Raw genomic sequence first — 26,609 nt, forward strand, 5'->3', positions numbered from 1 at the left:
GAGGCAAGAGCGAATTTGGCAAAAAAAGTTGAAACAGGGTTTGTTGGTGGAAGCAGCTGTGCGGGGCAGGCACTTGCTGAGGATGCGCGTTTCTCTTGGGATCATCGCACTGAACTGGATCCCTGGGATTTAATTGGTGAGGACTGGTGGTGCCTTGGGCTGGTTCGATGAGGTTGGCTGCGTGACTGTCGATTAACGCATTTATTTCTATAGGCTGAGAGAGCTGTGGTTGTTCAGCCTGGAGAAGAGAAGCTTCTGGGGAGACCTTACAGCAGCCTGCCAGTACCTAAAGGGGCCTACAAAGGGGCTGGAGAGGGACTTTTTACAAGGGCACGTAGTGACAGGACAAGGGGTGATGGCTTTACACTGAAAGAGGGTAGATTTATATCAGATGTAAGGAAGAAATGTTTTACGATGAGGGTAGTGAGGCACTGGAGCAGGTTGCCCACAGAGGCTGTGGATGCCCTCTCCCTGGCAGTGTTCAAGGCCAGGCTGGATGGGGGCTCTGAGCAGCCTGCTCTAGCAGAAGGTGCCCCCTCCGCCATGGCGGGGGGGGTGGAACTCGATGATCTTTAAGGTTCTTCCATCCCAAACCGTTCTGCGACTCCACAGCCGAGAGCTGCCCCGTCCTGCCGCCCCCTCGCCCGGCTCCGCGGGCAAAGCGGCGGGGTGCAGGGGGGGGGCCGGAGCCGGCCAGCCCCTCCGCTCGCGCCGCTTTTCTCCCCAGGAGGAGGAGGGGCGGTCCCACCCCCGGCCGCTGGCCGCGCTCATTGGAGGCTGCCGGCCGGTCGGGCTCCCATTCGCCGTCGCCGCGGGCCGGGCGGGGTTCCCGGAGCGGAGGAAGCCGCCGGGGGCGGCAGGAAGCTTTTCCTCTCCGTGGCCCCGAAGTTCGATCGCAGGGGGAGGAGCGGGGGCGGTTTGGGAAGGACCCGCCGGGCAGGGGTAAGGTCGGGGGGAACAAGAACCAAAATAAGGGGTTTGTTTTTCAGCCCTGAAACTCCGGGGGGGGGGGGGCGGGGGCACGGCCATGTCCCCCCCCCCGCCCCGCTTGCAGTTTTTGCACATTTCGCAGGGGAAAAGTTGGGGGATCTTGTTACTGGTGCGTGGGGTGTGGGGTGCTTGCGGAGGTTCGGGGTTGGCAGCGTGGGAGCGCGAACCCGAGTGTGCAGCTCGTTATAACGTCCGTGAAAAGGCGAGTGTCACCCGCGAGCGGGTCGCCCCGGGGGGAGGTGGGAAAGAGCCGTGCCAAGGTAGGCGCTGCTTCTGCATTGCCCTGGGACCGAGCCGGGTGTCCCACGTCCCGTGTGGGTGCAGGACCTCGTCTCTGTTGTGAGCGCACGGTCGGGAGGTCCCTTGGGTGCAAGGACTCGGCTGTGGCTCAGATCTGCCCTGCTCTCCTTGAATGTACATTCATCTCCTTTAGCGTCTCAGACAACGAACGAACAGCCACTCACTATCAGTGACTCTTGTACAGCCATCCTGGAAGGGGTGAGCTGAAAATTCCTGGGTGGAAGGGACAAGTGTCCCTTGTCCTTGTCTGTGCCTCCCTGGAGCCTGGGTTTTGGGGCTTGGAGCTTAGCACTGTTGCAGTCCGTAGTGTTTAGAAACAGGGCAGACCTCGGTTCTCTGTGTGCCCAGCCGGAGAGGGAGATGACAACGCTAACGCACCGAGGATGGCATGCTGAGGCAGGAAGGAACTCGGACAAGAAGCCTGACAGTGAGGAAGATGCGGCTGCGGACAGAGACCTGAATGACCATGATCCTGGCGACTTCAAAGATATCCGCCTCACGCTCATGGAGGAGGTGTTGCTCCTGGGGCTGAAGGACAAGGAGGTAAGGCAGGTGTCTGCGATGGCTGCATGTGCAGCAGTGGTAGCACTGCCTTGGTGTACCTGGAGGTGAGGTTCTCAGTGTGCAGCAGAAGGGATCATACGAGTTATTCTGAATCCTGTTCAACAAAGCCTGCCTGCTTAGCGCAAACCACCTTCATCTGTAGCTTAAACTGAGCTGTGGTGATTGCTTGCAAGTGCTGTCCCACCAGCTCTGCCACAGGGACTGTAAGAAGCAGCTGGAGGCAAGGGGTGCCTTATGGTATTGTACAACTGCCATTTGCAGAAAAATGGTGGGTTTGTTCTTTGCCGGGGTCAAAGACATGGCGTAAAAGGAGCCTCACCTTGTACATCAGATGGTAAATGTCCTCTTCCCTAGCCCAAGTGCACTTTCCTATCCAATACACAGGGACACTCTGAGCACTGTTTCTACTTTGTTAAAAATTGGTGTGAAAAATGGCAGGGGCAGGTTCTGAGAGAAGAGAGCAAGGTGAGAGAAGGCAGCTGGACTGGGGGTTGAAAGCAGGTGCAGGATGGGTCTGAACACAGCAATGGCAAAGGAGGTAGGAGCCACGTCTCTGTTTTCAGGCTGGTAATTTCCTTAGCCAGGTGGGAATGGCATCGTGCAGCTCCAGGCTTGAGGGGATTGGGGCTGGATGGGAATCTCTGCTGGGCACTTGTCTTACCCATGTGTGCTGGTTTAATGGCTTTCCTTGGCAGCAGTGGACGAACTTCACAGCCGGTTATATTCAGGGGGTTGTTCTCTGCTGGAAAGGGACCCTGGTCAAATGGAATTGTTTTGTGCTTATCAGCCAGTAGGAACTTGTTTCTCAACTCTGCCTAGAACGAGCTGGGGGGAAGGGAGAAGACATTTTGTGTTCTCTGAGCTGCTTGGCTCTTATCTACTGTGTTGGCATGCCTTGTCTTCTTTAGTGCATGCATCATCTTGATCTCTTTGGGCGAATCTGATGCTGCTATTCCTGTCAAGCAGATGGGGAAAACTAGACGAGGGAGAGCTAACCAGTTGCCCAAAGTGCTTCTTGGGATGATAATGGGAGAGGAGAGCCTTAAACACAGGTTTTTCAGCTCCAGGAGCACTCTTCCTCTGAGCCTGTCTCCCACCCTGAGGAAAGGAGACGCTGTGGTTGTCAAAGCTGTGGTAGATGGGCCACCTTCTCTTTATCTGTTTCTCTGGGTTGAAATTAAGCCCCTGTGAGGTGCCTGAACTTTTTTTTCCATAGTGCCCTGCTACTGCTGAGTTAGTCTGAGCTGGTGCCTTGCTCTCACATAGACCTGCTCAGGCCATGGCTTCTGATGTGGACCACACTCACGGATCCGGCAGGGAAGAGCTGTGGGTTGTGTGAGTTAGAGGCTTGTAGCTGTCCTGTTTAACAAACCCAGATAAGATCTAAGACTTGCTGAGCTGAATAGGAAGTAACAGGAGAGCAGGGCTGTAAAGAGAACATCATGCAAATAATTTTGGAGCAAATATTTGAGAGCAGCCTAGGAGCGTGGCATGGTCTGCTTTCTTCCTGGGCTATGTTTAGCATTCTTGGCTTGGTTAATGTATTCCTGGGAATGGTCCTTCAGCCACCTGGAAGTTATGAGAGCACTACACATGTGAAGAAAACTTGTCACACTTTCCTCCCCCCACCCCCGCCTCCCCATTCTGTCGTTCCATGTTCCTTCATCTCAAAAGGAACACCAGAGGCAGCAGTAGCCTGGCCATGAGCTAGGCTCCCAGGTATTGGGTTTTCCCAGCCCTGTTGTTCACTCATGGTTTGATGATTGGGGGAAAAAAACAAGACAATTTTAGCCAAATCCAATGAGGTCACACTGTAATTTCATTATTTTAAGTACCAGCCTGTCCCCCTAGGAGAAACTGGCTGCACACCAGCCTGGCTTTTGTAACCAGTCTGATCCAGAAGCTGAAAGTAACCCAGGAGATTTCGACTTGTTTGATTTCAGACCTCTTAAAATTTTCTAGGGGTAAAGTGCCTTCCAGCCCAGTAAAATTGAAACTTTCAGCCACCTCCACACCCTTTTCTGGAGAACGTGTTCGTAAAGGGCGAGTGCAAAAAACAGTGTGTCTCCTATGGACAGAAATCAGCAGAACAGGGATGAAAGGTTGCTTTGTCTTTCCTCACAAGGAAATGAAGAAAGCAAATAAAGATTTTCATTTCTTTTATGGTTCTCTGCTATGCAAGCTGAGCAACCCGGTATCCAGATGCGCTGTATAAACAGACACGCTGGGGACAAGAGTTGACCCGTACAGACTGTAAAAACTTCCATGTAGGAGGGCTACATATTCTCAGGCTTTTTTCCTTAGGAACAGGGTGTGTTAGGTTGGTTTGTCTGGAGTCTCCTGGTAGCTTTTAGACCTGCCCTTTCTCTCCTCCTACCCACTCCCTCCAGAGAAAAAGAGCAACGAAAAGGGAGTTACGAACGGGCCGTAGTGTTTCTGGTGTATTGGTGTCCCCCTGCAAACAAGCACATTGTGACTTTGCATCCTGCTTGGCTCACCCTTCCCTTGGGCCCATCTCAAACACCAGTGCCTGCCCCATTCCCAGCCCTGCTGCCTGCCTGGACAAGCCTCTCCTTGCAGCCCTGCCTGCTGTCTGCTTGCCCTGAAATCCAAGGACTGCTGCCCTGCGTCTGTGCCACAATGCAGTAGTCATCAGGCTGGAACAACCGGGCTTTGTTCTAATCAAGGGATAAAAGACAAGTGGAAGAAGGGAACAAGGGAACGGAGAGGTCGACTAGGCTGTCCCATTGCTTCAAGCCAAGGTTATCTCTCTCCTGAGAAGCATCAGTTGAACGTTCTTAAATCTCAAGGGACAGAGACTTCCCTTCCCTGCCCCCTCCCTCCAGGGGCAAATTGTTCCTGGCCTTTCTTGTCCAGATGGTTATTTCTTCCTGGTGCCAGCTCCAATCTCTCTGGCTACAATTTTAGCCCAGGACTCTGTCCCATGCACAGTAGAAGTGAGAACTGGTCATTCCCTTCCATTCTGCTGCTGCCTTTTATGTGTCTGACCCCCCCTTACCCTATTCTCCCTCTGTCTTCTCTTCCCTGGACTGAAAACCCCAATTCAATTGCTGGTTCCTTGTGGGTCATATTTTCCAGACCTCTGCACCTTCCTGTTGCTTTGCCGAATGCCTTAACAATTTTGGAGCTTGTGCTTCTTGGGGTGAGGACCCTGTCCCATGGCAGGCTCAGAGAACAGGGCTTGGGGCCAGGTGTGGAATGTGCCAAGTCCAAGCAGATCTGGTCAGCAGCAGTCCTAGTGCTGCACTGCTGGTGGGACCCAAACTGCTGCACCCCAGTCCCAAGGTGCCTGCTTTGGCGGGGAGAGGTGGGATGTATTTTCTTGTCCTTCATCCCTGACTGGAAATCTCTTGCAGAAGTCTGCAGGCGGATTTGAGCAAGGGACTGGGGAAGCTCTTGTGCCCTGTGGTGGGAACAGGGGCTTGCTGCAGCCTGTGCCCTGTGGGACAGGGCTGTGGGTAGCAGGGAAAATCTTCTTCACAGTACTGATGAGCGATTTTTTCATACAGCTAATTACTCTCAGGGCATGCCTGGAGCTAGCAGGGGCTTTCTTCAAGGAGAAGAGCAGATTTTTGCCTCCTGTTTCCCCTGGGCATGTCTGCAGCAGGCGCTGAGGCAGGGCAGAGCAGAGCTCATGTCGCTGGTTGCAGCCTCACAGCAGCAGCAATGTCCTGTGGCCAGGGGCTTGCCAGGGGAAAAGGCCCCACTTTTCTTATTTTCGTTCGGATTTTTTACGATCCAGGGTTGGGTGCAGCTGCCTGGCCAGTGCTGGGGTGTGCCAGGTGGTTGTGGGTGCAGTGGGAAGGGCACAGCCTGAATTGCTCAATGTTTACAGGAAGGTTTTGGGCAGGGAGGCGGTTAGTTGGGGCTGCCAGGCACTTTTCACCTGGTAGGGAAGGTCCTTTTCTCCCTTTGGCCTGGGAGGCAGAGCTGTTAATGGGAGTTAGGAGAGTCACCTGGGCAGGGCCAGAGCTGTCCAGGAGGGGTGGAGGGCTCAGTAGAGTTCCCCTTTCCATCTCTCTTCTCTCCTTTCCATCCATCCTCTCTCCAAGGGCTACACTTCCTTCTGGAATGACTGCATCTCTTCAGGCCTGCGAGGTGGTATCCTCATTGAGCTGGCTCTGCGCGGCCGGATCCGCCTGGAGCCGCTCTCCATCAGGAAGAAGAGACTGCTGGAGAGGAAGGTGAAGGTGCTGCAGGAGCTGGGCTGGGGGCCTGATGGGCTTCGGGGCTCTGTCCACCCCAGCTGAGCCCTCTGGCAGTGAGCTTTGCTGAAGCAGCACTGCACGCCAGGGTTGGCGCCATTCCTTCAGGAAGGGAGCAGTAGGTCTGCATCCAGCCTTATGCCATGTTTCCACTTTGTCCTTCCAGGTGCTCTTGAAGTCAGACGCGCCAACTGGTGATGTCTTGCTGGATGAGACCCTCCGACACATCAAGGCCATGGAGTCTGCAGAAACGGTGCAGACCTGGATAGAGCTGCTCACTGGTAGGGCCAGTTAGAGACACCATCTCCCCAGCTCCCTCAGGGCCTGTCCCTGCCACCTGTCCCCTCTCCATGGCTTGGTCATCCCCTCGCTTCACTGGAGATGGGCAGGATACGGACAGCAGAACAGGGGAAGGCTGAATGTAGGGGCAGAGAATGGTTTTCTGGGTCTTTTTTGTTGGGAGCTTGGTGGAACACTTGGACCTCACTCCCCATTGCCTCTTTCTTCATGCTGAGTCTTCACTGAGTCTGGGGTCCAAGGTCCTGGATAGAAGGGGCTTTCCAAAGGGATCTGCCCAAGGCTGCTGTGCCCTGTGGCCACTGAGAACTTTGCCAGCTTGGACTGACAGGAGAAGTGGGTCAGAATCAGGCCAAGGGGAGGAAGAGGGTTCCTGCAGCAGGGACTGGTGTCTGTGAGAGCACAGATGGTCCTGGGCTGGAAGCAGCCTGGGCGCTGGGGTTGGGTGGCAAAGCTGTCGCTGCCCCAGCGTTGAACGGGGTCTCCTCTCCTGCAGGGGAGACCTGGAACCCCTTCAAGCTGCAGTACCAGCTGAGGAACGTGCGTGAGCGCATCGCCAAGGTGCTGGTGGAGAAGGGCATCCTCACCACGGAGAAGCAGAACTTCCTGCTCTTCGACATGACCACCCACCCTGTCAGCAACACCACTGAGAAGCAGCGCTTGGTGAAGAAGCTCCAGGAGAGCATGCTGGAGCGGTGGGTGAACGACCCCCACCGCATGGAACGCAGGACTCTGGCTCTCCTCGTGTTGGCCCACTCCTCAGATGTACTGGAGAACGTTTTCGCCAGCCTGGCAGATGACAAGTATGATGTGGCAATGAACAGGACCAAGGACCTCCTCGATATGGACCCTGAGGTGGAAGCTGCCAAAGCCAGGGGCGCAGAGATGATCTGGGCTGTCCTGGCAGCCTTCAATAAGTCCTAAAAAGCCCCTGAACCCTCCAAACCAGCTGGGTGGCCTCACCCCCTCGACGTGAGGCCAGGGTTATATGGGCATGGAGTTCCTGCAGCAGCGGGTGGGCTCAGGTTGGGAGGACCAGGAGGTTTTGCTCTCCCCCCTGGGCAGGGGTGGGAGAGTGAGAGCCCACCTATGTGGCCAGGTCTCACACTCCTCCAAAAACTGGTGCTTCCGGGGAGAGGTGGCCGTGCTTCTTCGCTCCCCTTCCAGTGCTCCTTGCCCATGGGCTTCCTTCTCAGGCCAGTGCAGAGCTGGGAGGTGGCAAAGCTCAGCTCTGCCTCTGCGTGTGGGAATCAAGCCACTCAGATGGGCCAAACCCCAGCAGAAATGGGGCTGTGGAGCAGCCTGTGCTCCCCATGTATGGGCTTGTCTGGCTATCTCTATGGCTCCCTGTTCCACACACAGGTCTTGCCTCTGAGCTGCCGGGGCAGCGCAGATTCCCCTATGGAGCACGCTGACGTCCTCCTGGGGCATGGTACATGGTACGGCCAGGGGAGCAGGCAGGGGGCTGGTTCAGAGGGGTCTGGCAGCTGGGACCACCCCATGCTGGGCTGGCACAGGGCAGCCCAAAGCCCTTGGTGCATGTCGCCATTGAGGAGCAGCTCTGCAGAGACCATGGAGCCCTGCCCTGGGCTGTGCCCCATCGCACACCTGCTCTTTCTAGTAAGAGGAAAAGTTAAACTGTGAATTTTTTTTTTTTTTTCATTCTCCCTCTCCCTTCCTCCACCACTTTAATCTCCTGTAGTTCATTTAAATGTTATTTCTCTACAGCCCGAGGGAGTCCTGGGTATTTAAATCTGTCCTCCATAGTTGCAGTGGGTCCAGCTGCCCGTTCTGGTAACAGGGTTTGCATCTGAAGGGGCTCTGGCGTGGCAGAGGGGATCCTCCGTGTTCCCAGAGGTGCTGGTGGCACTTGCATCGTGAACTTGCCGGGTGGTCTCAGCTGCTGCTGCCTGCCTGCACCCAGCCGGGGTCTGCAGGCAGCCGGGCTGGGTGCCATCTCCCATCCCGCTTCCTGTGCGGCCTGGGCCTGGGGGGCACCTTGGGCCTGGGGGGTACCAGCCAGGTGCCATCACCCCGGGATCCATTTGCCTCCCCGCGGGCCCATCCCCTCCCGGCCCTCCCGTCTGCCTCGGCTGCCCGAGGGCTGTCCCTTTGCATCTGGATGCTGCCAGCGGGTCCCCAAAACCCGTGGGTGGGGGAGGGGGTCCTCCTCGCAAAGGCGCTTCTCCCCCCCCCCCCCCCCCCGCGACGGGGCCGGAGCGGTGTGCTCCCGGGGGTCACAAGCGCACACGGAGCCGCCTCCTGCCGCCCCCCGGGGTCCCTGCTGCCTGCAGGGGCTAGGCAGCGGGCGGGGAGCGGGGCAGGAGCCGCGCCACCCCCCCGCCGCCCCATCCCCAGCTCCATCCCCCCCGCCTCCCGGGCCCTGCACGGGTGGTTTCGCGCTGCGGTGGGTGCCGGACCCCCTCGGCGGCTCCTCCAGCCCCGTGAACGCTGAGGGGGGGGGCCGTGTGGGGGCGCCTCCGGCCCCGCCTCCCGCTCCCGCGCGCGGACGGCGCCGCGCTGGGCCGGGCCCGGGCCTTCTGCCCTACCCACCTGGTGCTGCCTCACTTCCCATTGGCCAGTGGCCGCTCCAGCCAGGGCGGTGCCGCCCCGTCACTGTCCCCGCTCTCGCGAGCGCTGGTTGGTAGGGTATGACGTCACCGCGGCCGCCTCCCTATGCCCATTGGGCAGCGCGCCTGTCCGTCAGGCAGCTGAGGCGTTAGGGGGCGGTGGCGGCCATTTTGGAGCACAGCGCGGGGCTGGGCGGAGCGGAGGCAGCGCGGGGCGCGGAGGACACCTCACACACGCCTCGCTATGGCAGCCACGCTCGGTACCGGCGCCCGCGCGGAGGAGACCGGGCAGGAGAAACAGGTGGGGAACCCCGGGGTGGGCCCGGCCGGCTCCTATTGGCTCGGCTGCACGTCGCTCTTCATGGTCCTGTGCGCGGATTGGTTGGTTGTGTTGTCCGTCTGATGAATGCTGGTCTCTCATTGGCTGCGGGGCTGATGCAGGTTGGACTTCCGGCAGGCCTGGTGGGATAGCTCGGTTTCGATGGCGGCGTGGGGGGTGCGTGGGGTCTTGTGCGATACTGCGGGTGGGGGGCAGTGGTGGGAGGGGGCTGTGGGATGGGGGGTGCTGGGGAGCGCTGGATGAGAGGGGGCTTGTGGGTGCTGGGGAGTATTGGGATGGGGGGGGGGCTGGGGGGTCCTGGGGAGGGCTGGGGCCCGAAGGGGAGCTGGGGGGTGCGGGGATTGTGCCCCGCTGCCGAGGGGCCGGGCCCGGCTGCGGGTGGGGGGGAGGCCGCCCCATCAGCAGCTGGCTGAGGTCCTTTCGCGCAGGGGCATGCCGGTGTGCCGCAGTCCCGTCCCCCCCCCCCCCCCCCCCGAAAACCGTCGTTGGCTTTAGCCCCGCGCCCCCCCCCAGGTTCCCCCCCCCCGGGACCACCGCGGGGGCTGAGCGGACGAGTGACGAGCCCTGGCTGCGGCTTGTCGGGTGACCCGGTGGAACAGAGCTGCCTGCAGGTATGGGGGGAGCTGGGCTGACGTCAAACAGCAGGGCTGGGCAGCGGTTCCAGGCGGCCCAAGCGGCTGCTGCGTCCCCGGGCGCGAGCCTGAGCCCCCCACGGGGCGGTCGGACCCCTCCAGGGCACAGGCAGAGCTGCTGCCCTCCCCTGCTGCGGCCACCTTCAGCCAGCCTGCTGTGGCCAGCGTGGCCTCGCTCGGACTTCACAGCAGGAGAAGCTTTTTCCACTTCCCTGGCATTAGTTTAGCTCTGGGGGAGGGCATGGGAAGGAGGCAGATGTACTGCCTTTTAGGCACCGAGAGAAGGTGGTGGGCGCTTTCCCTTGGTGGAAGGACATGGTGGGAGGCACTGTTGTGGGTGGCCACATGATCTGCTGGCAGGTGTTAAGGATGCCGGCATGGTGTTTGCTCTGCTGAGTGCCACAGAAGAAGCGGTGCCTACGAGATGGGCGAGCAGTGGGGTGCAGTGGCGCACGCCAGACGGTGTGGGAGAGATGCGGTGATGGGAGCCAGTGGTGTTTGCAGCCAGGCAGGGAGGAATGAGGCTTGGAGACGAAGAACTGAGGTGATGGAAGGGCTGTGGGGGGCAAAGCTTCGGTTTCTGCTGCCAAAACCTGCCTCGACCTATCTGATGGGGTGCCTGGCTCTGTGGCAGGGCCAAGTGGTGTGCACTGGCCATGGCTCTTATTCCTGGGACCTGTCATGGAGATGGTTAAGAAGAGCCTGGCTCCTTCAGGCCGAGTGTGTGGGCAAAGCCCTGCAGCATGCAGAAGCTGAAGATCATGACGAGACCTCGGCACCTTCCCCTGCCTTCGATCCCTGGGGACCCCCATGGACGGGGGTGTAAGGAGGAGCCTGCGCGGTTGGGGCTCCAGGTGGGATGCACCAATCCTGCGCATCACACTGCTGCTCCCAGCTCCAGTTGTCCCAGTTTTGACTGTCAGGAGCTGCCATTAACTCAGGTTTGCTTTGTCTTTTTGAGACGCAGCTGAGGAGCTGTTCCATGGCAGCCTTTGCACATGCTGTCTTGCAGCTTCTCAGGGAGCTGGCCCCCAGGGCCACAGCCACACTGCGAAGAGCTGCTCCCCTGGGTCCACACCAGTGGAAGATCATATTGGAAACGTCTTGCAGTGCCGGCGATGCTTTCCAACCTGGGGGCTTGTGGGCTCCAGCTTGCTCCTGGCCACCTGGGAAGGGAAGACCTGGCAGTCAAATTGCACAGGAGCACATCTCCTTAATGCCACCAGGCCGAGCTTCAGTGCCTTGTCCTTGGGGAGCCTGGGACTCCCATCCACAGCCACCTCCACCCTGCATGATTGCCAGCTGCATCCTTCCAGCTTGCTGGTCCCATCCGATGCTAAGGGCTTTCCTACTTCACAGTGGGGGCGCAGGCTCGTGGTGGCAATGTTCTGCCACGCTTATTGCGTGGAGCGTGCCATCTCTGGTGGGCTGGGAGTGGTTCAGGGCCTCAGCTCTGGGGAGAAGATGCACATGGCATCCATCAGTGCAGCCAGGCTGGCAGGAGCAGAGCTGCTGCTGCTGCCAAATCTGCCAACAGCATCCCTGCTGGAAAGGGAGCAGTGATGAAAAACACCCCTTGCCAGCATTCTGGGGAAAAAAACGACTCGCACTTGTGCAGTGGCTTGGCCCCAGGTGGCTGCTGGTGGAGGTGGCCAGCAGTGATGTGTTTCAGTTGGAGCTGGGCCAGTGGCCCACCAGAATTTGGCCTTGCCGAGAGTGAGGTTCTCCAGGCCCTGCTGGGACCTTGACTCCTTCCCACCCCAGACCAAAGCTTCTGTCCCCAGGTCTGCAGCCCTTCCTTGGAGGGGAGAACGCACCTCCCTGAAGAGAGAGGCTGATGGTTGGGAAGCAGATCCCGAGCCCTGCACTGGGAACCCCCGCTTCGTTGCTCAGCTGATGCTACTTCAATAGCTGGGTTGGGGGGGTGTCTCAAAGCTCCTGCAGAGGGGACAGGTGACAATCAGGTCCTGGCACCTTATGCTGGAATCGGTCCCAGGCTTCCAGTGGGCTGGGTGGCTTCCCAGAACATCCTGAAACTCCTGTGGCTGTGAAAAAGGTGCTAAAATGCTGCTTTGCTGCCTGTGCGGGTTTCATTCCCAATAAACTGGTTTTGGAGGAGAAGGGTTTCTTCCATCTCAGCTGTACTGCAGCGGGGTGCAGCAAGGCTGAACCCTCCCAGCACCGCAGTGCACTGCCGCAGCCTGTTGTGCTGGGTGGCTCTGGACTGACGTTTGCCAATGCTGGTCGACCTGTCGCTGGTCAGGGGAAGACGCTTGTCTAGCAGCGATTTGCAGTGATGTTTTAAGCCCAATTTGCAAAGCCAAATGTCAGCACAAGTGCCCGTAGGGGCTTTCATCTGGGAAGGAGGCAGGGAGAGGGTCTCTGCCTGTTTCCACAGGTACTGGCGGTAAAAGCTCTTTTCTGGCTGGGAAGGTGTTCTCTGAGTGCATCTGGGTTTTCCAGGGGACTGCACCTTGCTCGGCAAGCCAGGTGCCAGAGTTTGGATGTGCTGCTGAATATTGTGTTACAGCATCACAGGTGCATGTTTTTTCTGTGGGACTGAAAGGCTTTCCACCCCCCTCTTTGTTTTTCAGGACATGCAAGAGAAGGAAACCGTCTCCCCTGAGAGAGCAGAAGAGGCAAAACTGAAGGCCAAATACCCCAACCTAGGCCAGAAGCCTGGAGGCTCCGATTTCCTCATGAAGAGACTGCAGAAAGGGGTATTTATTTCTTAGCCATGGCTCATTCGCGTCCTCTCCTCCCTCAATGGCACAGGCAGCCAAGCTCCAACCAGGCCAGAGGAATCACACCAAAATTCCCCAGGCCAAAAAGTCTGTTGAACCCATGGGCCAGGCTCTTTTCAGTGCCTGTGCTGGATGCGGCACCCAGCGGGAACAAGCCTGAAGCAGTGAGGGCTGCTGTGGTCAAGCAAGAAGGGCTAGTGCCTGCTCAGAACCCAAAAGCTGCAGCCTCTTGGTTGGTTTTGCTCTGCGTATCTCCCCCAGAGGTGGATCCTACCCTGTCCTCCACACCCTGGCCCAAAACCTGGTGTCTAGAGGTGAAACGAGTGCATAAATCCCCCCCTGCCTGCTGCTGTGCTCCCTGGGGTTCAGTGGGCCACTGAGATGCTGCAGGCCTGAGTTTTTCTCTCTGGTCTGCACTTTGCCTGGTTTCTTCGCTGGTGCAAAAGGCACTGAGAACGCTAGTGAGTCAGCTGGCTATATCTCCATCGCTGGCACCAGCGTAAAAAGCCAACATTCTGACTGTGCTCCCTGGAAATGTAATTAAATCCCTCTCTGAGAGCCATCTGTAGCCTGCTTGGGTTGTCACTGCTGGCTCTCCTCCTTGTGGAAGCTGGTACAGAAAACATAAATTCCTCTTGAGCTGCTAGTAGCCAGTGGCCGCGTGCCTTCCCCAGCTCTGAACACACGGTGTCTCCCCGTCACACTGCTCGGGGTTTGGCTCTGTCCTGCCACTTCCGTTTCAGCTTGTAATGACAGCTGTCCCCTCTGCCTGAGCAGCTGCCGTGGGCGCTTGCTCTCACTGTTGATGTGATCACCTGGACTGTTATTTTAGGTACTGGCTCCTAAAACAAGTACAGAAAGGAGGGTTGTTTAATGGCTTGGCACTGAAGTGGGGCAGGGCTTTTTGTCAGGACTGGGCTCATTGGGGTCTGACAGTGCATCGGGGCAGAACTGGGCTCTTAAGAGCTCCTTGTGCCCAGCAAAGCCCTGACTGTAGCACCGGCACAAGCTCTGCTTTGGTGTTCAGCCTTTCCTACACCGCTGTGGGGGGAGAAGGAGCACAGAGTCCCATGGTGATGCGTGCGATAAGGGAATGAAATGCCCTTTGAACCCTAGGTCAGTGGTGCTGTGCAGCAGGGAGCTGTCCTCTGGCCACGTCTTCACAGCCATTTCCCTGCATCGTTTCAGCTGCTGGGAGCCTGGGCAGTCCAGTGAAGGCCTTGGCACTGGCCAGGCTGTACTCCCCGGGGAGAAAATCGTGCCTTTGTCACACCAGCTCATCTGTTCACCAAACCAGAATAAACTGTATTGGCAAATGTCCCCTGGCTTTCCTACCGTAGCTGAGCCTCTGCCTGGAGGCATTTGCTGACATGCCTGTGCCTATGTTCAGCTGTCTGGGGGTCTCTGGGCTGGGATTGAATCCCTGTCACGCTGAGTGTAGTACAAGGGCAGAGCAGGAAAAACCTGGTCTTTACTCAACAAGTGCCACACCAAGCAGCAAAAGTTCACAGGCTACAGACATTCAAAGGTGGGTCAAAGGGAGAAAATGTACCCTGGTGTCTTGAGTCAGACAGGCAGCTGCTGTGGGGCAAAGCTTCTTCCAGCTGGGGCAGGTCTGAGTCACTCTGGGTTTGTAAGTGGGTGCTAAAGGCCTTTTAAATTCGGCCAGGCTGCCTTGCTTGGATTTTCCCTTGCATAATGTTGTTGTGACCTGGTTTTGAGCAACCCTAGCAGCTCCTTAAAGGATCATATTTGTGGCCACGTGTCTGTATCTCTGCTGTGTCCCTACACTCCTGCAAATCGGAGTAACCCAAACACCTCTCCCTCTTCCAGCAAAAATACTTCGATTCTGGTGACTACAACATGGCCAAGGCAAAGATGAAGAACAAGCAGTTGCCAAGTGCAGGGCCAGACAAGAACCTGGTGACAGGAGACCACATCCCCACGCCACAGGACCTCCCACAGAGAAAATCCTCGCTTGTAACCAGCAAGCTGGCAGGGTAGCCTGTGCTCACAGGCTGGGTTTTTTCCTATTTCCTTTTTTTGTTTTGGCTAAATGGATTGAAATTCACTGTACCATAGGGATGGGAGCACCAGAATCCACATAGTTATTTGAGTATTTACAGCAAACACACACTGAAACTGTGTTTCAGTGAGAGGCGAACAAGAGGTGTCAGTAGCCTGGGATGCACAGGCAGATTTGATTGGGCCATTCCTTTTAGCAAGTCAGTTTGCTGCCTTAATTTTCATGCTGTTTGAAACCATCCTCGCTTGCAGAGCTACTGAAGCACTGCCTCCTTGCCTGGAGAGTCAAGCAGCCCCAGGAGAAGCAGGAAAGTGCTCAGAGGAGTTGCTTGTGGTTTGCTTGGCACCGGTAGGAGAGGAGAGCTCAGAGCTGTGGTGTGTGAATGCTTTTCAGGTGTTGGGTGTCTGCAGGGGAAGAACTGGCTGGGCAAAAGGTGTGATACATGATCTGGAAGTTTAAATAGGTGTGCGTGTTAGAGCTTCTAAGTGAAGAAATTAGCTGATATGCAAAAAATTACATGGCTGTGTTGCTGGGCTGAGCAGCCTGGGATCTGTCCCCTGCTTGCACAAAGCAGCTGAGCTCGCAGGAGGGGACGATGCATCTGATGGCTGCAGGAGAGGGGCCAGGCAGTGTTTGAAACAGTCCTTGTGGCTTGGAGCTGTGATGGGGCATTTGCTGTGTTGGGGGTATAGCCCCACCACAGCTGCATCCAAGTGTAGGGCACAGTGTGAGGCTCGCAGCTGCCCCAGAGAGTTTGTGGGCAGTTTCTGTCTCCCCGGTCATTTCTGGCCAGTGTGGCTAGCTGCCTTGGCAAGGGTGAGAGATGGTGCCTCTCCCGGCTGCCGGGTAGGCAGCAAAGGTGGTGAGCTGAATCCCACCAGCAGCAGGGTGCTTGGGACACAGGAGAGTGTCCAAACAGGCAGGCAGACCCCTGTCTGGTTGCATGCAGCCCCTGCCTGATGCCCAGACTTTTGTGCTTGCAAAGCAGGGGCCAGCAGCAGCCCATGAGACAGATGTGAGCTGTTCGAGCTGATCTCTGAAGGGAGAGAGGCAGGACTGGGAATAACCGCCCCGGAAGGGAAAAAAGCACCGGAGACAGAGAACGCGGAGATTAGGAAGAGAGGAGCATAGAGGCAAACGTGTGTTGACAGCGCCAGGCACCCCAAGCTGGGGTTTCTTTTTTCTCTTTTTTTTTTCCTTCCTGCCTTTTCTTTGTTCCAGGCCTGAAAAATAACACCCAAACAAAAAAACCCAAAACAAAAGGTTGGTGTGATGGCTGCAGCCTGCAGAATGATGTGCATGCTTTGTGTGTGTACTGTCTGCTCCTCATGCAGTGGAGATGAAGTGGACTCCCCTCCTGTGCAGTGGAAGGTCTCAGCATGCCTGTGCTAGGGCAGTGCTAAACCTGCCCAGTTTAGGCCTAGTTTTGAAGGCATGTGGGTAAAAGGAAGTCGAGTGGATGTCTTTTTTTTTTTTTTTTTTTTAATTATTTTTTTTATTTTTAGGGATTCCCGTCAGGTGGGGAGAAACCAAGGCAGGGAGGCAACAGGCCATGCTCTGCATGGGCACAGCTTTCCTTATGTGCATTCTTGGCTGGCTGACTCGGGGTTTCCTGAGAACCTGTTTCATTCATCATGCTTTCCTGCTGCTGGCCAGAGCGAGGAATGTGGTGTTGCTTCCTGGGAGAGTGTTTGCCAAGGGTGTGCTCAAATGCTTGCGTTTGCCTTCAGGTGGTTTGGAGCAAGCCAGCCGCAGCTGCACTCACCAAGGCACAGTGAGCAAGGGGCTGTGTTGCCATCCCGGTGACCGCAGAGGACAGTTTTCTCTTTGTGGAGTGGGCAAGGAGTATAGCAGGATTGGGGGCTGCCCACTTGTAACCACAGGTCTGTGTTTCGGTCTCTGTCACCTTTCCAGACCCTGTGTGACCTGGCCGGGGTGGCGCTGGCAGTGGCTGTGCAACCTCCTTGGATGTTCTGCTGTCTGTCCCAGCCATGTTGTAAATAGATATTAATCATATATATAAATATATATATAATTTTTTACATGTTCATCTCTCCTCTCTTCTAGAGTGCTATGTTGTTTTGTTTTGGTTTTTTTTAAAAAAAAAAAAGAGGAAATAGTGAAGAATGCAAAAGGGTGTTGCATCTTGGGGGCTGTCCCTGTGCTGAGAGGGGCAAGAGGGAGGGGACAGGTCTCAAACCACACCTTTCCCCGGTTTTCTGAAATGCCAGGCGTGCTTGCGCAGGAGGGGGAAGTGATTGTCAGGACACAGGATGAGAACTAGGAAGAGCAATTTACAAGGGTAGTAGCCATGGAGCAGGGTTATTTGCATTCTGGCCCCAGAGCCAGGCAGGCAGCAACAGTGTGATGATGCTGTCTGCCCTGCTGCCCACCTTGTACAGGAAGGGGTGCAGTGGGAACTGCCCTCCATCTGGGAGGCATTCGCATTCTCATCCTCTGCTTCTTGTAAAATATTACCACAAGAATGAGGCTGGTAGTGGTGGGAGGCTTGATGCCCCCAGGGCTGTTGGGGTGAGCCAGCAGGAAGGAAGATGTTTAGCACCAACTATCGGGGTGTCTGAGGGACTTGTGCGGCTGGAGCAAGGCCATCAAAGTGCAGCTGTGGGGTGGGATGGGGCACAGAGGGAGGGCTTGGGCTCACTGAGCCCATGCGGGGTTTCATTGAGGCAGGGAAGGCATGTGTGGCCATGCTCCTGTACCTCAGGGATGGCACTGGGTGGGAGAGGGCATGTGGGGAGACCCCAACAGCCTCAGGAAAATTGCTCAAAGCCCCTGCTTTCTTCCTCCTCCTTCAGGGCTCATTTCAGCTACTGCTGTGCAACACCTCCGCCAGCCTGGATATGTGAGCAGTGTGGTACCCTTCTCTGCAGGCTGTGTGGGGGCTGTGGAGTGTCTGTGGGGCTGTCCTCCAGCAATGGAGCCATGGGGTGTACGTGGGGTTCATCCCCAGCTATAGGGTGTATGGAGAGCTGACCCCCAGCAATGGGGCTGTGGGCTGTGCAGGGGGCCAACCCCTGGCAGTGGGGGCTGTGGGGTGTTTGTAGGGCTGTCCCCTGGTGATGGGGTCTGTGGGGTGCGTGTGAGCTGAACCCCAGCTATGGGGGTGTGTGCTGGGCCATGGGTTCTCCATGGGCTGTCCCCCAGGGATGGGGCCATGTGGTACACGTAGGGCTCTGGGGTGTGTATGGTGGTCATGGTTTAACCCCTGTGTGTTGGGTGGGTGTGGGGTGTATGGGGGACAAACCCCATGGCCCCATCGCCAGGTGATATCAGATGTGTGTGGGCTGGGGTTGGGGGGGCATGGGGTCCATCCCATTGCACAGCCACAGGGACTAAGTGGGGCCAGCAGCCACCTTGGCTCACAGCTGAGAGACTCAGGGCGAGCACAGGAGGAGGTGGTTTCTATCCTCCTGCCTTCAAACCAAATCCCTGCCCCCCTCCCCCTCCCGCCTCTGTGCTGTGGGGCAGGGGCTCCCGGTGCCCTCCCCAGGGGTCAGGGCTGCCTCACAGTGACATCCTCCCACTGTGGCTCCCTCTGTCCCCACTGGCAGCCATCCTGGAGGCTTTAACTCCAGGATTTTCAGCCTTGACATCACACCTTTCCTTTCTAGAGTTTAACAGCCCAGCTGGTGGTGTCACTGGGTTGGGCCACTGTTCAAATGAACCCACTGACCCTCCCTGGGGCTGCTTGAAGCCTCTGTGCTGCATCTTCCCCAGATGGCCATTTTGCAGCCCCTCAAGCCCACATCACAGTGGGGGCCAGGGCCGGTTGTTTGCACAGGGACATGCTGTTCCAGCCTGGTGCCAAGTATGTGCCGGTGTTTGTGCTTTAAAGCTTGGCGCTGCTGAGGAAATATGTGCTGGGCGCTGCCCCAAGCTGCCGGATCAAGCCAAGCTTGCCTCTGTTACTGCTACTGGTGCCAGGAATTCGCTTCCTAACAAGGATGCATTCCTTGGGGCCACAGGAAGGATTTTGAGGGGGCTGGGTTTCATCTTGCTGGACCCCAGTGCAACCCAGTCGCACTCTTGCCGTGGTTTGTGGGGGTGACAGCTGGGAAAGGAGCTGGCAAGGGGGTAAAGGGGCACCCAGAGTTGATGCATGTCCCTGTTTGTTGTAAGATCTGGGGCAAGAGCACTTTGGGGTACTTGGGATAGGGCTGTGCCCTGTGCTCACTGCAGCTTCCTCCTTTGCTGTTCCCACCGGTGCATGGTGATGCTCAGGATGGTGACAGAGGCTTGGGTTTGCTGCAGTTTCTGTCCCCAAAAACACTGACCAGAGCAGGGCTTCTTCATGGTGGCAGCTCCCCATGTCCTCGCTTGCCTCCCTGGAGCGGTAAGACCCACTTGAGAAGATGTGCTGGTGTTCTCTCCTCACATCTAGCATTTTATCCCCACATCTGGGGTTCCCCCCACACCCCCAAATCCCAAGGCACCAGGCTCGCCTGCCCTTGAGGCCCTGCTGTCAGGGTGGGTGGGAGTTGTCCAGGTCCCTTTTCGCAGGACTGTTCAGGGTTCAGCAGTGAGCCCACCCGCCTGCACCAGGAGGGGAAACCAGAAAAAAACCCTCCCCGCTGTGGCGACTGGCCCGGTGTCTTGCTCTTGCCATGTCTCAGTTCCGTGACGCTGCAGCGCCTTGCATCAGCTGGGTGACTTGGGGCTGACGTCACCTTCCCAGGTGGGGGCCAGGGCTCTGCTACCATGAGGTATTTTGGTGGCCTTTGGATGGTGCAGTGGTGCAGAGAGGCCCCAGCACACATCCCTAGTGTTCCCGGCCTGGCCACCTGTGTGCCATCTGCCATCAGGGCCTGCAAGGATACCCTTTCCTGCCTTCAGAGAGGGTAACTGGGGGTGTGATTTCTGGGGACCCCAAACCCCAATTTCCAGTGTCTTGGGTCTGGTTAGGCACAAAATGTGCCTAACTGCACTGGTGCTTCGCTCCGCAGGTGGAAATCCCCCACATGTGAGCTCTGCAGGACAGCAGCCGTTCCTGTACCTGCGCCTCTCTCTCTCCATCCCAGCCTTTCTGAGAGGTGGGGATGGAGTGGAGCGCAGTCCCTGGGATACAGCCCTGGCAAAGGGGTGCTTGGGAGACCTCCTTTTGTTCCTCACCACCCCAGAGCAAAGCTGTGGCATTTGCCTTTCTGGGGAGTGTCTGATTCACCTGCATCGGCACAGGTCCCCGTGGCTTCTTCCCCAACCAAGTTTTGCCCAAACCGGGGCAGATTTTGAGGGCATCGTGCTCAGTCCCAGGTTGGTGAAGGAGGGACCTGTGGCCAGGAAGACCGAAATTGATAGCCAGTGCCCCAACAATGCTGAGACTGGCCAAAGTGCTCACGGGGGGTCCCAGGCAATGGATGATGGCAGAGCAGGTCTGGCCTCCTGGGGCACCCACCAGCCCTTTCACAACCTAATCTGCACTGGATCCTGCCGGCAGCCCCAAGGGCATGGGGCGATGCCCTGCTTTGTGACCCCACAGCCCTCACAGAGCTGGCGGATGCAAGGAGGTTTTGAGTAACAGGAGAGATGTGAGGCAACCCACCAATGACTGGAAGAAACGGGGCGGTTCCCCGTGAACGTCCAGCTAAGCAAGCCAAAGTCAGAGAGGGCTTTAACCAGACAGAGCCAGGTAAAATGCTGAGCAGGTGGGAAATGACATAGAATCATAGAATAGTTTGGGTTGGAAGGGACCTTTAAAGGTCATCTAATCCAACCCCTCCTGCAACGAGCAGGGACATCTTCAACTAGATCAGGTTGTTCAGAGCCCTGTCTAGCCTGACCTTGAATGTTTCCAGGGTTGGGGCATCTACAACCTCTCTGGGCAATTTGTGCCAGTGTTTTACCACCCTCAGCGTAAAATATTTCTCCTTGTATCTAATCTAAATCTGCCCTCTTTTAGTTTAAAACCATTACCCCTTCTATTGCAACAAGCCCTACTAAAGTCTGTCCCCATCTTTCTTACAAGCCCACTTTAAGTACTGAAAGGCCACAATAAGGTCTCCCTGGAGCCTTCTCTTCTTCAGGCTCAACAACCCCAACTCTCTAACCCTGTCCTCATAGAAGAGGTGTTCCAGTCCTCTGAGCATTTTTGTAGCCTCCTCTGGACCTGCTCCAACAGGTCCATGTCTTTCCTGTGCTGAGGCCCCCAGAGCTGGATGTACTACTCCAGGGGGGGCCTCACTAGAGCACATCACACTCCGCACTTCTGGTGTATACCAGCAAGGGTGTCCTGGCTCCTGCCATGTGCCAGGGCTTCAGTCCGCCTGGCCGCATGCTCGCAGCCTTGCCAGGGGATGCTTTGTGTTGCAAAAACCAGAAAAAAAACAGGGGTTGAGGCATGGGAGGGACGTGCAGCACCTTGGAAAATGGTGCAGGCTGCACGGATTGTGTGCCCTGTGCTGGGGGGGGACACGGCAGACCCTGGTGGTACTGGGGGGGGGGGGGGGAGTACCAGCACAGAGGTACCCTGCACTGCTAAGGGGCTGTTGCACGGGACCAACGAAGGGCCGTGAACCCACAGCAGGGCCCGGCAGCACCGGGGGCGGGGGGGAAGGGAAGGGTACCCGGAGTGGGGCCTGGCAGGTCCTGGGGCGGGGGCAGGGCGTCGGTGCCGTGGGGCCACAGCAAGGCCCAGATGAGGCCCAGCGACGGGGGGAACGCCCATCCGCGGAGGCGGCCACTCTTTCGCCCTCTTTCACCCCAAAAAGCCACTGCCAGGAGAGGCGTGGCCCCCACTCCCATGGTGGCGTTCTCTCGGCCGGGCCGGAAGCGGAGCCGGAAACGCCGGCGCGGCCTCGCCCCGCCTCCGCCGCGCCCTACGCCATCGTCACTGCCGCCATATAAGCGGCCGCGACGCTCACGCTTGTGTGGGTCTCTGTCGGTGCGGATCGGCGCCATGTTCGCCGTGAAGCGGAACGCCGTCATCGGCTTCAACCTCTACTGCGGCGGCGGCGGCCCGGCCCTGGCGCCCGCCTCGCCGGGGGGGGGGGCCGGCCCCACCGCCGCCCACCGCAGCCGCCGCCGCTGAGGTACCCGGGACCCTGATTGGCTCCGTGGGGGCCTGGGCCGCCGCCGGTCGCCCTGAGCACCCCCGCGCGCTGGTTGGCTGCGGCGCGGCCCCCCGCGCGGCGCTGCCCCCCGCGGCGCGGCCGGGCGCGCTGTGGAGCCCCGAGGAGGAGCTGGACGGCTGCGAGCCGGAGGCCGAGCGCGGCCCGGCGGGGGACTCGCTGCCCGGCACGCCGCCCGGGCCGCCGGAGCCGCCCGATGGGCTGCGGCAGGACTCGCTGGAGCTCATCAGCCGCTACCTGCGGGAGGCGGCGGGCGAGGCGGAGCCCGCCGTGAAGAAGCTTTTGCCGGGGCTCCTGGGCGGGCCCGGCCGGCCTGGCGGATCGGGTGATGCCGTGATGGAGAAGGCGCTGGAGACGCTGCGGAGGGTGGGCGACGGCGTCATGCAGAAACACGAGCTGGCCTTCCAGGGTGGGTAGCGGCCGGCTCCTCCCCAGCGGAGGGTGGGGAACGGGCGGCGTGTGGGGTGGGGGCGCCTCAGGCCCTGCTGTGGGCCTGCCTGGGTAGGAGTGCTTGAGGCCACGGGGGTGCCTGGGACCCACTTCCCCTCCTTTGGAGGCGAGTTATGGACCCTGGTCCTGTCCCTTCCCAGCGTGGGGTCCTGGGGGGTTTTGCGGCTTGCCCCTCGAAGAGGGGGGTGTAGGGATGTGGGTCCCCGGGAGATCCTGCCCCCATGTGTGTGGGCCCTCAAGGTAGGTGGGCTGTAGGCTGCTGCATGGTAGGGGCTGGGAGAGGCCTAGGCCGGAGCTGGCCCTTGGGGCTGGAGCAAGGCCTCTGCGCCAACCCATCCCCCCCAACAAGGGGGGGGGGGGGGGGGGGGGGGCGGGGCGTGCCTGAACTCTTGGCCGGGTCATTTACGGGATGGGCTGTGGCCCTGGTTTCGAGTGAGTTAGACCAGCTGAGAAGTGATTAAAAATGAAACTGAACTTTGTTCGATGGGAGGTGGAAAAACTGCTGGTAACGTGTGCAGAGGAGGTAATCTAGTTACAGATTAGCCCCAGTGCCTCCTCGTGTCCTGCTTTGCTCAGCACGACTATATGCAAATAATCCCAAGTGTCCAAAGATGAATTAGCTTGTGAGTTTAAACTTCTGACACCCCTGGCTTGGGTGGAAGGGGGTTTTGGGGGGAGAAATTCTCCTGGACAATGTGTTCGGGTTATAGCTATTCTAATGTATTTTGCCTACTTCTTATGAGTCCTAGAATAGCCATAGAAACTTGAACCCCAGCGCCTGGGCTTGGATAAGCAGGTGTCCTCACTGCAGAGTGTTCTGGGAACGGACTGGAAGTGAGAACTGAGCATTTTGACTTGGTTTTGTGTAACTCAGAAATGAGCTGTTTCAGGGCTAGCCTGAGTAGTCAGGGTGGTGGGACTGAGCTCCTGGCCTCAGGACTCATGCTGAGACTGCTTTTGGCACGCCACACCACACCACATCTGATCCCAGATCAGGACGCTGCCTGGCGCAGAAGGGTAGTGTCTGCATTTTCTCCTGAGATAGCGAGTGGTGAAATGCCTCCTTTCTTGCAGGAGGATGTTCTAGTTTTTGAGTGGTGTTTTTTTTTTTTTTTTTTTTAATGCAAAGGGCTTCAGTTACTTCCTCATGTCCTTAGCTGTGCTGATGCTTAAGACTGTGGGTTCAGTTACCCTGGCCAAATTCATGGATGTGCTTGTTGAACAAGCCACACTTGGGAGGAGTGTTCAGACCAACGCAAGCTGGTGTTGGTATCTGAGACTCCTGCAGGGATGGTTATCTTCATGTGTGCAGAAAAGGCACGGGCTTCAGGAAGGCTTCCTGTTAGTTTGAGCAACAAGCAATGCCTTTCAGTTTCATAAAGGCTTGTCTTGTTTGCTTATTCATGAGAGGGCACTGCAGGTCAAACTGGGGAATTCTGTTGTTCCAGTCACTAAAACCCAATTAATAAAAAGGCGACATGTCTGCCTGGCTGTAGGTGACTGTCCTGTGGTTTTGGCTTGAGGGGCAGGGCTTGTGTCAGGCTGCAAAATGACTTCTGTGCTGTGGTTCTGACGTGGTGGAGGCTTTAAAGCCCTTGTGAGATAGGGGAGTGTGACGTGCGCAGAGATGGCAGCTGTGCCTGAGGTGGGGAGGAAGGAACTAGAAATGGGTTATGGGCTGGTTTTTGTCTGGTCCAGGCGAGTGTGAGCAGCAAAGCACTCTGCAGAAGCAGGCAGGTACTTGCTTTCCATCCCTGACCCTTGGTAGTGACTCTTAACAGCTGTTGGACCTAGAGTGTGGGGGCTGCATCTTCTCACTGGTGGCCTTGTGGGGTGTTTGGTGTTGTGTGCATGCCTGCTTCTAAACGAGCATCTCTTGCAGGAATGCTTCGGAAACTGGAAATCCAGAAAGAGGAAGATCTGCAGTCGGTGTGTGAAGTGGCTGCCCATGTGTTCAGTGATGGAGTAACAAACTGGGGTCGAGTGGTGACGCTCATCTCGTTTGGTGCCTTTGTTGCAAAACACCTGAAAAGCATAAACCAGGAGAGGTGCATCAGCTCGCTGGCAGGGATCATCACAGATGCGCTTGTCTCATCTAAGCGTGAGTGGCTAATGAGCCAGGGAGGCTGGGTAAGTCACTGCCTATCCCAAACACTGTGAGCTTTTCAGAACAATCCAGTATTTTCCGATTTCTGTGACCTGCTCACTGACAACCATGTGTGTCAGTGAAGCACAGAAATGACTCACTGCTCCAGTTAAAACCACAGTATGAAACATCTAGCTGGAGTTCTGGTGTTTCAGGAGCTCCTTACAACGAGCTGCCCGAAGCATTCTTAACCTAAAAATGTGCCCCTGCCCAGCATGGAGGGGGCAGCATTCCCAAAGCCGAGTCAATCCCTGGTGTGCTGAGCTTGCTTGGAGCTGGTCCACAGCTGCTTTGGTGCTGTCTCCTGATTGCTGCCTCTGTGGGCCAGGCTGTGGCTGTAATGAGTCTGGGGGACTGCACCACAGTGGATGGGCTGAGCAGGCTGTATCCCAGCCCACTCTGCCAGGGAAAAAGGCTTTCCATGCCTTCCTGTCAAAGAAGGGTGGCTGGCAGAAAAATGACTTTCCCTTCTTTCTCCTAGGAGGGCTTTGTTGACTTCTTTCGAGTTGAGGACCTAGAAGGCAGCATCAGAAATGTACTGATGGCGTTTGCAGGTGTGGCTGGACTAGGAGCAAGCTTGGCCTACATGATCCGGTGAGCCAGGGTATGCTGCAGAGGGACAAAACTCTGGGTGGACTGGCTCTGTTTGGGGCTGGCAAGCTGATCACTTCCTACTGTGAGTGCTTATGAAGCTGGACTTGAGTGACCGAAGGAAAATATCTAGGCATCCCCTGAGCAATCCTTTCTGAAGAAGGAAGGTGTGATCTGGTCAGATTGCAGGTACCGATGAGGATTTATTGCTTTGGGAACAGAAAGTGGAAGAATTGATATTCTACTTCCTTCAAGAGGATGATGACAGAAAGCTGAAGTGGACTGCTTCAGTTTTATCCTGGAGGGAACCGATCTGCTTAGCAGCAAGCCAGTGAGCACCAGCAGCTCTTGTCTGGACTGAAGCCTCCTGGGCTTGGCACGGCAGCTGTGTGTGGAGCAGATGTTTCAGGGTTGTGGGTTTCTGGAAATAGCATCTTCTGCTGATGGTGTTCTGCCCGAACTTGCGGCTTTTCTGTTGGAGCAGAAACATTGAATGCTGGGTGTTGTGTGAGCCTGTGCCTACACCCAGGTGTGCTGGCAAGGGAGCCTTTGGTTGCTGCTGGCTCTGCACGCATCTGCCCTCTGGAATTGGTAGAGCTGTGCCAGCAGCCAAGACGTGCGACCTGCTGCCAGAACATGGGGTGCTGGAGCCCTCCTTAGCCCCTTCCCTCTCAGCAGAGCTTCAGCCAGGTCACTGAGCAGGCAGAGGGGTGGGTGGGTGGGGTGGGGGGGATGGGTGAGGTGGGGCTTGAGGTGGTAACCACAGCCAGCTGCAGCTTGGCTGCATTGGCCTGTCTGGCTGATCTCTGCTACATTGATGTGACTCACCACACACAGGCAGTTTAAAAATAGGGAGTGCATTTGTAAGTATGTAAAACCCCACATGGGGTGGGGAGGCTATAGAGAACCTGTAAATATCTATAAATCTGTAGAATATGTACATTTTTACAGAGCTAATGATACAAAAAGGAGGAATTTTGAATGTGGTAGAACTGCTTATGGGTGCATTGCACTTCATTCCTCATGTGAAGTAGTATTTTTGTGGTGAAGCCTTTTCCTGCCTTGACTCCAATTGAGCCTTTCTCTGATGTACTTGAGCAACATTGCAAGTGAGCATAACGAGGATTAGTGGCCTGGTGGACTCTCATTGTGCCCATGGCTTGCTGGCAACAGTTGATGTTTCTGTTTATTTTAATCTTTTTGGTTATTCTAGCCCTTCTAGTGGGTGGGGAGCTGTGGAAGTTGGTATCGGTCACTTCCCTGTCTTCCCTTCATTTTGATCCTCTAAGCCATGAGTGGAACGAAGCTGATGTTTGAATGTAAATGTTCTGGAGCAGAATAAAACTCGTTGGCTCGGATCCGCAGCTTGTGCAAGTCCATCAGTGCCGGCCCTGGGCTCAGTCCTTGGTCCCCAGCTGGTAACATTGCTTCTTGGTGGGCTTGCAGTGCTCATCCACCTTGTGCCCTCTGACTGTGGATCGGTCTCTACTCTGTGGGATTGGGTCCCACACAGCGAGGAACATCCTCGTCCACGGGCTGCAGGTCAAGCACCAAGTGATGCCCAATGGAAACCCAAGTGGAGAGCTGAAAGGTGGTGCTATTGTCAGGCCTGCTTGTTTGCTGAACGAGCACTTAGTTTTGTCAAATA

General features: G+C 56.9%; 3 protein-coding genes across 12 annotated transcripts; all 3 read left to right on the forward strand.

Moving 5' to 3' along the window:
* Positions 1-803: 803 nt before the first annotated feature.
* On the forward strand, positions 804-8,103 carry GOLPH3L (golgi phosphoprotein 3 like). 7 transcript variants are annotated; one of them, XM_030024402.2, is made up of 5 exons: positions 804-942; positions 1,639-1,833; positions 5,928-6,065; positions 6,247-6,361; positions 6,874-8,103. In XM_030024402.2, exons 2-5 carry the CDS (start codon positions 1,651-1,653, stop codon positions 7,299-7,301), a joined length of 864 nt encoding a protein of 287 aa, XP_029880262.1. In that variant the 5' UTR covers positions 804-942; positions 1,639-1,650; the 3' UTR covers positions 7,302-8,103. The 7 variants fall into 7 exon arrangements, with proteins under 7 accessions (XP_029880262.1, XP_040981881.1, XP_029880265.1 ...); XM_041125947.1 differs by having other exon boundaries at positions 808-905; XM_030024405.2 differs by having other exon boundaries at positions 819-947.
* A 934-nt stretch (positions 8,104-9,037) lies between these two features.
* On the forward strand, positions 9,038-16,731 carry ENSA (endosulfine alpha). Of its 4 annotated transcripts, none has more exons than XM_030024406.2 (3): positions 9,038-9,248; positions 12,514-12,639; positions 14,497-16,731. In XM_030024406.2, the coding sequence occupies exons 1-3, from the start codon at positions 9,192-9,194 to the stop codon at positions 14,665-14,667; spliced, it is 354 nt and encodes a 117-aa protein (XP_029880266.1). In that variant the 5' UTR covers positions 9,038-9,191; the 3' UTR covers positions 14,668-16,731. The 4 variants fall into 4 exon arrangements, with proteins under 4 accessions (XP_029880266.1, XP_029880267.1, XP_029880268.1 ...); XM_030024407.2 differs by lacking the exon at positions 9,038-9,248 and adding an exon at positions 9,286-9,443; XM_030024408.2 differs by lacking the exon at positions 9,038-9,248 and adding an exon at positions 9,801-9,898.
* Positions 16,732-21,587: 4,856 nt separating this feature from the next.
* Positions 21,588-26,319, forward strand: MCL1 (MCL1 apoptosis regulator, BCL2 family member). The gene is given in 4 exon segments (XM_030024398.2): positions 21,588-21,686; positions 21,688-22,183; positions 24,107-24,354; positions 24,852-26,319. Coding segments are annotated over 4 exon segments (945 nt in total). The 5' UTR covers positions 21,588-21,602; the 3' UTR covers positions 24,969-26,319.
* Positions 26,320-26,609: the final 290 nt, after the last annotated feature.

This window comes from Aquila chrysaetos, chromosome 9, assembly GCF_900496995.4.
Source record: "Aquila chrysaetos chrysaetos chromosome 9, bAquChr1.4, whole genome shotgun sequence".
NCBI classification, from domain to species: domain Eukaryota; kingdom Metazoa; phylum Chordata; class Aves; order Accipitriformes; family Accipitridae; genus Aquila; species Aquila chrysaetos.